The following is a 12700-nucleotide window of genomic DNA, read 5'->3' on the forward strand; positions in this document are numbered from 1 at the left end:
GTATGACAGATATCATTAACTTCATAGAGAAGCTTAGGTGAAGCAGTTTCACACAGTTAGCAACAGACTAGGCAAACCCATGGAGGATTCCTCCTAGCAGATGACTAATTAGCTAACTGATGACAGAGAGAGAGAGAGAGAGAGAGAGAGAGAGGAGAGAGAGAGAGAGAGAGAGAGAGAGAGAGAGAGAGAGAGAGAGAGAGAGAGAGAGAGAGAGAGAGAGAGAGAGAGAGGGAGAGAGAGAGGGAGAGAGTAAGGGAGAGGGAGAGGGAGACAGAGACAGAGACAGAGAGACAGAGAGAGACAGAAGGAGGGGGAAAGGAAGAGGAAGAGGCGGGAGAAAGAAGGAGGAAGAGGGATAAGGAGGAGAGGGAGAGAGAGGAAGGGGGAGAGAGGAAGGGAGATGAAGGAAGCGGGAGAGACAGAGCAGGCTCTAGCTGCTGCAGGATTCTGCTCCTTTCCCATCCCTGGATAGCATTCTCTACAGTTATCCACACTTTACTGTGCAGAACAAGGAGCAAATTAGAAAGGACATTCATAAACATATGCATCCCAGCCAGAAAGCACAGATTGGAGAAGAGTCATATTTGAGCATCTTACCTAAGCTGGATCTGGTGTTCGAACGTTCAATTATTGCTCTCTTGCTGGGATTATTTAGGACAGACCTCTTAGCAAGAGAAATGTCAGCTGTCACTCTTGTTATTGATATCCTATGAATATAAACACAGAACAGAACAGGCCAGTTAAAATGTTACTGGGCTCTCCAAATGATTTATAACCATAGTACTTAATAAACCACTTATTATACTGTGAGACCACAGTATAATAAGCATTGGCCACAAGTATTTTAAACAAGCTTTGGCTAGTATTAAAATTCCAGTGGAGCAAATGAAGGAAGGGTTTTGGCTATTTAACTGAAAATCTATTCCAATAAAAATGTTCTTCCTGCTTTACGGCTTGTCTAGCAAAATTCCCTTCATAATGTCTACCACACTGGAAGGGAATCAAAACATGAATAAACCATTCTCTTTCTAGGAAGCAGCAATACAGTTTCCTAATAATTCACAGCTGATTTGCTCTTGAAAAAACCTTCAGGAACTACAAAGGCTCTGCCCCAGCTTTTCAATGCTGCTGACCAATGGGGTAACTCTCTTTATTTTGATCATCAAAGACAATCAACCAATTAGTGGCTAAGTTTCATTCCTTATGCTTAAATGTTAATTCATGATAGATGGAGTATTTATCCTCAGTTCCAAAAGGAGACTTCATTTTGGAAGACAAAAGAGTATGCAAAACATGGTCCTCTTTCTGCAGCCACATAATTCTTCAGCATACTTGTATATAACTTTCCATATGGCCACATATGGTGAGCAATCCTAAGACACTACAGGTGAGAGCAAATAAGAACCATGCCAGAGTTTTAGTAAGTATAAAAGAAAAGAATAGGTAGTAAATAGAGAACTATTTGAATATGACTTATGCAATAAGACCACCTGGAATTTACAGTTTTAAAACCATTTTAAATTGGGATTGCTACCATCAATTTCCCTGTTGAATTCAAAGCTCGCTTTTCTTTCTGGACCAGTTACCGCTATCACAATCCCTTTCCCAGTTCTCATCTTCACAGCATGGCAGAATTTTCCAAATGGGGACAAGGAAAGTAGCACTGCTTCTTGTTAATATTCAATGAGAATACCCTCCTTTTCACGTCCAAACTCCTTTGGGGGTTAGAGCAGCACGTCCAAACTCCTTTGGGGGGTTAGAGCATCGAGGAGGGGAGATTAACCTCAAATCTCCATATATAAGCCAAATCCTCAACTGCAAATAAACTATCCTTGGCCTTGCTCGGTGGATTTAAATCACAATGAAGTTGGATGAGTGCTATTTTGGGGTCTCTTTTCTCAGCTAATTCAGTCTAGAACCATGGATCTCATAGGGAGCTAGTTTTCTTACTAAATAGGGTTTGTGTTCTTTTTATTGTATTTCTGGATTTATTGTTCATTTTAAGAGTAAGCTACCATATAAAAAAACATCCTGAATATGCAGAACAACCCAAATATGAGATTGTAGACATGCTGCTTGGCTTATAGACAAAATCCAATATGGTTTTTTTTTAAGTTTCAGATGGAGTCCCACTACATAGTCCAGAATGGCCTTGAACTTGAGATCCTCTAGCCTCAGCTTCCAAGTGTTACTATTACAAGTATATACTACCATTTCCAGATAGCAACTGTTTAGAATAATAGTTTCTGCTTCAAGGAAAGTCAAATTTTCTAGCTCTATATAAATCAATCAATGAATGTTGCTTCTAAAAATGTGAAAGAGTTATAAATAGATACAAATACTTGTGGGTTTTCTTATTTCTGAGTTACAAAAGCACTTTTACAAAGCCATTTTCAAACACAACTAAAGTTTTTAAAAATAAAGAAAAAAATGCTTCATATGTTAAAAGTAGAGAAAAGAGAGGGCATGTAATCCTAGCTACTCAGAAGGCTGAGATCTGAGGAGGACAGTTCAAAGCCATCCTGAGCAGGAAAGTCTGTGATACTCTTATCTCCAATTAACCAATAAAAAGATGGAAGTAGAGCTGTGGCTCAAGTGGTAGAGCACTAGCCTTGAGCACAACAGTTCAAAGACACTACCCAGGCCCTGAGTTCAAGGACTGGCACAAAAAAAGGAGAAAGGATATAGAACATAAATGCCTCTTTTTCTTATTTTATTTGCTAATACACATGTATAAAGCAGAGCTTTGCCCTAGAAACCTTTCTCTAGGAGAAAATGGAAGTTTCTCTCACAAAGATGCTTACTATCATTAAAATCAGTCACCAACCCCCAAACTCTTCTTTTGTATCAAATGTTTTTGTAAAAATACATTTTCTACTTCTTTTTTTGGCTATACTTTTCTCCTCTGGTAGACACCATATATCTCTCAAAAGTTTGACATGAATCTCTAAAAAGTTCTCTCGGAAAACTATCTGTGGCAGAGTGTTAATAGTTAATGACCAGAAGTTGAACGACTAAAAGGAAGCTAGTTCTCCAACAGACTTGGTGTAGTGGTGAATATCATTGAAAGCTAGCAAAAAAAAGAATTCCTGATTGCAGTAAATCTGAAATCCAACTGCTGCTTATGTATACTTTGGAATATATCTTTTTTTTTTTTTTAAATCAGTACTGAGGTTTGAACTCAGGGCTGAGAGCTTACAAGGGAGATGCTAAGCCATACTTCAAGACCTGTTTGGGGCTGGTTATCTTTAATATATAGTCTCACTTTCCGCCTGGGATCACACCTAGAACATGATCCACCTATTGCAAGCTTCCCAGAATTTCTGGAATGACAGGAATGTGTCATCACATTGAACTCCTCTCTATTATTTTGGAGTCTCATGGACTTTCTGCCTTGATCTGAAGTCCTCCCATTCTTACCTTACAATAACTAGGATTAGAGAATGAGCCACCCTTACCCAGCTGGAATTCATCTTAATTGCTGTCATCCATGGCTGTGATTAGTTTTCTGTGCTTTTTTCAATGAAAAGATACTACTTTGGGTCATGACACATGCATTCAAAAATAGTTACTTCCATGTTGGTAATATAACAGAAAATGCTCTTCTACTCCTTAAGAAGGCCATTCACTTTAATATTTTAAAAAATTCCACGCATTAATAGGGAAGTGTTTTAAAAAATGTAACAGTAAACTGTCACTAGGATAGGGATGAAAGGCACAGGAGGATTGTGGATTTCCCTGGCTTTTAGCATGATCAGGGACATCTCACACCACCTTTTGGCCTCCATGTCCTAATCAATAAAATGATGAGAGTAGATGTGTCATAACTATCTCATGAGTTAAGATTAGAAACAAACATATAAAGAACTTTCTTAAATAACTGATTATTCTTGTCTACATTGAAAGATCCATCAACTTGAAGGAGTTTTTCTTTTATCCTAGCCTTAAAAGTGAGTAGCTTACTATAAACTATAGATGAGTAAATTACATCAGTTATGATATAATTAAAATCTACTAATTTAAACATTCAAGTTTGACATAAAAGTCTATGACTAAGGCAGCATTTGAATAGACAATAGTAAAGGGAGATGATAGGATTACAAAACATTTGCAATTGCAAACGGCTTTGGTTGGCCTGGCTTCTTTGTGACACCATCAATGGATCCCATTTCCTGTTATAATAAACAGTGTACTCTCTCAGGGTATCTCCCCAACTTGCATCCTTAACTTCTCTTTCAATTTTTTTCTCAACATCCCTCCCTTCTTTATTGTTTTTGTCATGTTCCCCAACTGCTGTCTTTAAGTTTAGAATCCTATTTCTTTAGGCTTCATGGTATTCATTTAGGGTTTTAAGTCATGATCACATGAGTTACAAAGTGTCTGATAAATGCCAGAGAACTGATCTGGTCTAGCTGTCAAAATGTCTAAAGTGATTTGAAGTGATTGACATTGGTCACCAAACACTAATTGCTTTGAGAGCTTGCTGGTCGATCTAAGAATATTAGACTAAATCAGCTGAACAAGCTGGATCCTTCCATCTGGGTGGTATGCTATGAAGAGAGTTGTTCCTCTCCATAGGACACTCACTGTCCTCAACCAGGCTGACTGCCAGTATAACACACTGCTGGGCCCACTTCAGCTACAGTCCACACGCAGTCACCCTCACTAAGGTGGATATTCATGCATAGAGCACCCTGAAGGAGCTACTTCATAGGTAGGCTCCACAATAGGTGCTACAGCAATAAAACGGTATAATTAAATAGATTTAGATGGACTCAAACATTTCGAAGGTGTCATAGAAGGTTACCTACATTTATGATTTGGGAAAAGCCAAACATTTGAACTTTCCTTCACTGAATTAATTCCTAAACAAGATCTGAAAATTTGTGTCAAATTAGAAAGCCTGCTGGTTAATGGATTTCTTCTTTGTTCTCTCTGAAAAAAATAGTAAGATTTCCAACTATTTTGTCTAACTGACTGCATCTGCAGCCAATGAAGAACTGAATAGGTTCTTCATTACACACACTGTTTATGCTCTATTACTGAACGAAAGCCTTCTGTGTAATTGTTCTCTTGGATGGTTTCAATTAAAGAATGTGTGTTGTTTTCTCTCCTTTCATTAATTGGCGCAACACAAGGCAGCAGACTGTCTTATCTCAAAACATAAGGCCAACTGCCCATGCAGGAGACACAAGTCAGTAGTAAGCTACAAGACAATCTCTTCCTCCTTCTCCAGATCTCCACATACACATTCACCAACAAATTCATTGTTTACTCTGCTGCCTGCCCTCTCATTATTTAAAAGCATTCTCCTACCCTCACACTTAATATCTATTTGTCTCCAGTTCTGCTTGTGTTTCAGATCTCTTCAGGTCTGTCTCGATCTCCAGCTTACTATATTTGCTGCCCTCTAGTTTCCCTGGCAGTTCATGTTACTAGACACCGTGACTATTGACATAAAATTTTAATTCTCTTTCTAGTAAAACTAACTTCAAAAACATATGTACAGTGACTGGTCCAGGTGATCCTACTTAATTCAAAAGAACTTTTGGCTACTACAGTGAAATGAGTTGCCTCTTTCTGGATCTCACAATTGAAGAAACCTCAGATTGTTATTCTTGATGCCAGTAATTAAGTCACTTACTTTCCCTTTGTTAAATTACCTGAAATCCTTTCTTCTTTTCCGTCAGTCCTATCTTCCACACTTAAAAAAAAAAGTTTATAGGTCTGCTATGTATAGACCAAAACAATCTAACACACTTGTTGGCTCTGATGTTCAAATCAATGGCTGACCTGAGGCCACAGCATGAAGCATCATTCAGAACAGCCTTTGATAAAGACATGTCAGGTTTAAACCAGTGACTGACTACAATTGAAGGGATTGCACATATGAAACCCTAAACAGAAGACTGGGCCTGTGTACGTTAGCTGCTTTTAATCCTTAGAAAGATAAATGAGGGTCTGGGTTATATCCCAGATCAGAAAGAGCAGAACAAGATCACTGTTATTAAAGTCAGGGTTTGGTTGTTCTTTGTAATGAACCTATAGGAAGTGAATTCTCAGTAGCCACAAGTTTTCAAACAAAATTATCTGATTGTGGTTGATAGTAATGGGAAATTAGAATTAAAGAATTTCATGTTTCCTTTATAATATTTTTCTAGCATCCAGCATTAAAAAAAACCCAAAAACGAACTAGTTCTCCACTAGTCCTCTTTCATTAAAAAAAAAAAAAAAAAGAATAGAGAGCCAAGTCCTTCTTGTAAGTCCCTTTGTGCCTACTAGCTGACCACTGAAGATGGTTATTGGTTCAATATAACATATTTCTGTTCCTCCTAGTTATTTAGCTAAATTATACTTTCCAAATACATGGAAAGATGTGCACTATTTCCAGGCCTTGCTTGCACCTTTGCTCAATTGGTTGAGTGGAAAGATCACCCCAGGCCAACAGCTCCAAATGGCAGGAGCAGCAAACTTCAAGCCAGTTTTCCTTCCCTCTACTTTATCATCCTTCCCAGAGAGGTACACTTGTCTCAGATTGCTAAGTGAGCAATAATAAGCCTCCATTGTACATTTGGAGTCTGCTAATTAAAGCAACCATGGCCTATACAAGAACACTTAGAAATTTATTCTATGCCATAGAGGTTGAACCAAATATTCTATTATGAAAATTAAATTGTCAGCTTATTCTTTTTGTATATAGTTCTTAAAACTAATGAATATATTTCATTTTCCTCAAATTAAACTAATAAATATTTTGTCAAATCACTCAGAATTATTTTCCTTTGTATATAATTTGTACTTAAAGCATTATTGGGTTCTTTTAAAATACTGTATGTATCAAAATCAATTGGAAACAATTATATTAAGTGAAGTAAGCCAGGCCCTAAGAAACATAGGTCCCATGGTTTCCCTTATTTGCAATAACTAGTATATGTCTGAGACAAGCAGAAAAGGTCAGATAAGATGATGTTAGGTGAAATGAACCCCAAGATAAGGACACAAGTGTTTTTTTTTCTTGCTTGCTATTGTTTCTAACGTATTTATAAGGTAATTTTTTTTGTTGCTTTGTATGTCCCTCCCCCATGGTATAACCCGTTTTTGATGTTGTATTTGATGTTGGTATAATTTGGGGAGGGGAAGGGAGAAAACAAATTGTTTAAATAGGGATACAGGTGGACCTATTGCAACAACAAGATGTACAAGATGCTATGTTGAAAAATGAACTTTACAACTTTGGTGGGGGAAGGGGGAATGTAGTCATGGAGATGGGAGGGCAGGGATGGTAGGGGAAAAAAAAGGAGGAGGCAACAATGCTTGATAAATGTACTCATTACCTTGCTCATGTAATTGTAACCCCACTGTACGGTATTTTCACAACAAAAAACTTATTTAAAAAAAGAAAATATCTAAAGGTTTTGTTCTTAATCTAACTGAAACAAATACAACGGAAACATTTACTAGCATTTCTCAATGTACACCATTTAAGTTTCCTTTACTTCTGAGAATATTAGGTGTTTTTTCTGTGGTGTTTATTATATGAAGAGCTGTGGAAGAACTAGAACTCAGTATTGTGGCAACATTGCCTTTTAAAAAATCATTTCTCTGTAAAGCACAGAAACAGTTCCCACAAAACTTATATGCTAATATTACGTGATGGCTGGGTCACAATGATGATGAACCATAGCAAAACAGACCCATAAAATAGGTGATTTTTAATCAAATAAACCAGAATAAAACCTTCAAATATGTACTACTTTCTGAAAAACAGTCACTTGAAAAGCTTAGAATATATTTAAAAAAATCCTGATCTATTATTCTTTTAAGTCAATTTTGTACTTGACACGTATACTGAGGTATTCACACACATATGCATGCTTGCATACCCATGCACGATTCAAAAATATTACCCAGCAAGGCCCTTGAGCCATCATATTGATCAGAACTACACATTTTAATTAGTCTTTTTGAAAATCAATTTGGTATGAATCCACTAATAAATGAGAAAACAGAGACAAATACATACATTTCAATAAAACACATATTGTTTTCCTTTTCAAGGCCCCTTTTCCCTTGGGGATTCATCACATTTTTTCAGAGCACTTTCATGTATACTTCCCAAGCACACTGAGTCAACTTTTAAATAAAGAACTTCTGACATCACCAGAAACATAGATGTACAAATCAATGTATCATACTTGTTCAGTTAAAAGAAAATAATACAAAAAAATCTATGTCTCACCTCCCATCAAACCTGTGTTTCAGGAAATCAAAGAGGGCTTTCTGCATCATATCTGTTACCTTTGCAGAAGTGAGAAAAAAAGAATGAGGCACATACACAGGGAGGAAGAGAGAAGAGAGAGAAAGGGGAAAAGAAGAGAGAGAGAGAAAGAGAGAGAGTCAAAAGTATGTAAGTTAGAAGGGAAGGGCGCTATGTGTTAGCAGAGACCTTATCAAAACCAGTGGTCTCCTTGGGGGTGGTCTCCATGCAAGGCATTTTTCATGTGTAACCAAGTATAGTTGTTCATTTCTCCCTCTTGGCTCTCCTTCAGGGTACTGAGGAATGAACTGACAATGTTCATAAGACCCAACGCAAACACATTTCCCTCTTCCTTTATTAGGGGGCAGATCTGCTACCAGGGGACAATAGGCTGGCTTTGCTAACAGCTGCTGGCAATGCTTGGCATGCCTGGCTTGTGCTTACCTCTAGTAAAGAACAGTGAGAGGCCCCAATGCCAGTTTGGGGCTTGGCTTTCCTGCCAGTCTGTACATGTTAGTTGAAATTCTTCCCATCCAGGGCCAAATTCTGGTAGATTATTTTCCTGCTCTAGCATCTGACATTTCTAACTCAAAGGAAGCCAGAGATACAGGGTTCTTAGACCTCCCTCAAATGATTCATTAATTCATTCAACAAGCATGTAGTGAGAGTCTTAGTGTGTTCTAGATCAGAGGGAATAGAGGCCTAGAGGTTGCCTATTGTCAGATTTAAATGACAATTCTTATCTATTTTTATCCATGCCAATACAAAACAGCAGAAATGTGAAAGCCTTGAGTCAAAATCTCTATTCTTTCTTGTTGCATAGCATCATTTAATTTATATCCATAGTTCACCCATGTTTTAAGTGTATTTTTATATATGTACTTTCAAACAAGCCAAAAACGATGTGGTGGACCAAGTCACTATTTTAAGCACCTGTGAAATTGGTTGGTTCTTTGAGAGTTTCAGCATAAAAGATGAGATATATGCCTGAGAAGGAAAAGAGAGGGCTAAGGACCACAGGAGCCCTACCTTGTCCCACCCACTTTCACATACTGAGAGCTGGCTTTCCTTAGTTCCTATCTACAAACAGACCCTAAGGGGCAGGAGCCCAAAGGACTACCTCCTGGATTCTCAGTCAATAACTAAAGAGAAACCGATGATGTTTGTACCTCATAACCTTTCAGTGATGGCCCCACTAGCACCACCGGACGCATCGATGGCACAACATCGTAAGGAGGAATGTGTTCCGTCTGAAAAAGATGATTTGACATGCATAAGGTGAGGTGGAGCACACCTCCTTGGCAGCCACAATAATTCTCCATAATTCTCAGGTTGAATGAAAAATGATTACCAAAGGTCCCCACCACGAGGCTCATCCCGTACTTTATAGCCACTGGGTGGTCACTGAAATGGAGTGTTGCAGGCATGTATGCAAAGGAACCTTAACAGTAAATTTAAAAAGGAAACACAACTTACCACTTTTTGCTTCTGTTTTGCTAAAAGACAACAATGAGAGCCATATCAAAATATGTAATCGCTGTAAATGATAGCATATGAGTTTACAAGATGGAAGAAGGAACCCGTTTGTCCTTACAATTATCTTCATAATTTCCCTGTCACCCACTGCTGTTCTTTCATCTGGACTTGTACTTTTGAAGTCAAAGGAAATGTAACTTCCTCCTTGTACAAATGACTTTGCTTCTTGACTTTGTGTTAAGCAGGGTGGCTCACAGGTGCTCACAACAGCACTGGAAGTTTTAGCTATTAACCCTGGGGTATTCCCAGGCTGAGCACAGCACACAGTGTGGCACAGGGCAAGGTGGACAATCAAGTTTCATAGAAAAGTAACTGAATAACAATTTGTTATGAACAGAATTTGTCTACTAGCAGAATAGCAAAAATAACTATTGCAAAAAAAGACTATTGCCTCAATTACTAGTTGTTTTTTATTTGTATTTGTAACTTTGGTGACTCGGGAGAGAACTTTGTAAGTCTCATTTTCTAGAATGAAATGAAAATTATATACACGTGTATTTTTCTACTAAGTTGCTTTAAACTTCAAATCAGCTGATTGCCTGTTCTTCCCATTTATTTTGTTTTGTTCCCTATTTGTAATAATAAAAAGCTACAATGTCCAGCATATGGAAATAAGGCGAAAACACACCCAATATTTGATGAAAGTGACTTTGTTGCCATCCAAGCATTTCTTATGTGGGGGAAACCTAGATGTATAGTCAGAAAGGGTTCTCAGGAACAAGGACCAGATCTTTTTCACTGTTCCAGAACCAACCCAGTTTTGACATCCAGAACAGAGCTTGGAACCTGCTAGTCCAAGTTAATAATGTATTAGTAATGCTAGATGCTCTAATACTGCCTCATTTCTAGGCCAGAAAGAAATTCATCTTTAGAACTTAGAGCATGTGATCTTTCCAAAGACAGAACCAAATCCTTGAGTCACACCATCCCTTTGTTGCCATTGATCCCTGGGTTCAGATGTCTGTTGTCTAAACAGACATTCAAGATCTTTGGGCCTTACCTCTTTATCTCCTCTAACCCTCCTAATGTCCATAACCCCAGCTGTCCCAATACCTGCTCATGTGGAGAATAAACATTGTCTTGAGCATCTACAACTTTAAAAACAATTCTATTGGCTCTTACTATCCTAAAGTCTCTTGTGTTCTTGGATAGAATAATTGACTTGTTGGAAATTGGTTTAAACAATGGACATTATTGGCTGTAGGGGTAAATTAAGATTTTCAAAATTATCATGACCCAATTTTCTTATTCATTAGTGCTCTTTAAGTCAAGTCGAACTGCCATAAAAAAATGAACAATGAAATATTGAAAGAAGCTTTCAATCCAGCTTTTGTTTCCAAATTAATAAAAATACTTGCAAGGATGTTACAGTATTAAGAAGGAATATTTTCCATTAAAGGAAGTTGAATTAAAGCTCTCACCTGTTGATGTAGGAGTTGCTCGAAATGTCCCTGATACCATTTCTCCAAGACTTGAAGAAGAATTTCCACTCGATTTCCTAGGATATACAAAGGAACTTAAAACTTACTCCCCAGATTCTTTGGAATTATAAATTGAGAATCCAAAGCTTTCTTTGGCCTTCACTGTACTAAATAATTCAAAATGTATCAAATCTTATCAGAGAGAAGAACTTGAAGAATCTGTTTGAATATTTTCTTTGACCTCATTTCTTAGAGCAAGTGGAGACCTAACAGAGACCAAGGAATGCTTTGCAAAAACATTGCTTCCAGTTATTCAGTGCAGGAATCAGTCAAAAGAATTCTTGTTAGGAATGTCCTTGTAGACTGCCTGCTTACCTAACAACACTAATATACCAGGCTCAAGTCAAACAGCTCAAAACATGCAAGAAGATCTACTGGAACCATTCTAATTAAAAATGTGAATGGGTCAGAGTTAAGAATAATGGGCAATCAGGCTGGATGCCAGTGGCTCACACCTGTAATTCTATATACTCAGGAGGTTGAGCTATGAGGATCATGGTTCAAAGCCAGCTTGGGGCCAACTTGGGCAAGAAAGTCCATGAGACTCTTATCTCCAATTAACCACCAAAAAAGCCAGAAGTGGCAATAAGGAGTTAATCACAGATAATATTGTTTGTGACCTGAAATGCAAGTTTATTAACACTGATCTCCTCATGTGTGCCTTGCAAGGCTCCCTGAGCCTATAGAAGCCCTGGGGAACTTACCTTCCTATGTCTCACCTGTCTCTCCCATTAAGTGCTAAAGAAAATGATACAGACCCATCCTGGCACTGCCACTTATTATCTATGGGGCCTTGGCACATTCCCATGTCTCTCCAGGTATAACACAGAAGCTACCTGTAGCTCACAGGGGTGCCATAAAGATATAGGAAGATCCTGTCAGAGAGCTTTGGGCTTTACTATAGTTAGCTTCAGTTAAATTTTTATATATATATATATATATATATATATATATACACACACACACACACACACATATATACACACATATATACATACATACACACAAGAGTATTATGAAATATTAGTAACAATAAAAATTTGAAATAATGACCATAATTCATTATCTCATTTATAGTATTTAACAAATAGTGGTTCCATGTTCTTGCTCTAGAAGCTAGGATGACAACAGTAAGAAGAAGCAAAATCCTTTCCCTTAGTGAGTGACAGTCTAGAGAGAGGTATCAGTGCTAAACAAGAGAAATATATTTTTTTTATTTTTTATTGTGAAAATACTGTTCAGAGGGGTTACAATTACATGGGCAGGATAATGAGTACATTTCTTATCAAGCATTGTAGGCTCCTCCTTTGTTTCCCCTTCCCATCCTCCCCCTGCTTCCCCCCCCCCCCCCCGCTGCACCAAAGTTGTAAAGTTCGTTTTCGACATAACCACTTGTACATCTCATTGTTGCAATGGGTCCACC

General features: G+C 37.8%; 1 protein-coding gene across 1 annotated transcript; it reads right to left on the reverse strand.

The window, feature by feature from the left end:
* Positions 1-600: 600 nt before the first annotated feature.
* Positions 601-11294, reverse strand: LOC138806595 (voltage-dependent L-type calcium channel subunit beta-4-like; the record flags this gene model as incomplete). Its single annotated transcript, XM_069992016.1, has 5 exons — positions 601-710; positions 8243-8301; positions 9430-9510; positions 9737-9756; positions 11218-11294. Coding segments are annotated over 5 exons (347 nt in total), but the record flags the coding sequence as incomplete, so codon positions are not given.
* Between the last annotated feature and the right edge of the window lie 1406 nt (positions 11295-12700).

This window comes from Dipodomys merriami, unplaced genomic scaffold, assembly GCF_024711535.1.
Source record: "Dipodomys merriami isolate MVZ:Mamm:240054 unplaced genomic scaffold, mDipMer1.0.p SCAF_4007, whole genome shotgun sequence".
NCBI classification, from domain to species: Eukaryota; Metazoa; Chordata; class Mammalia; order Rodentia; family Heteromyidae; genus Dipodomys; species Dipodomys merriami.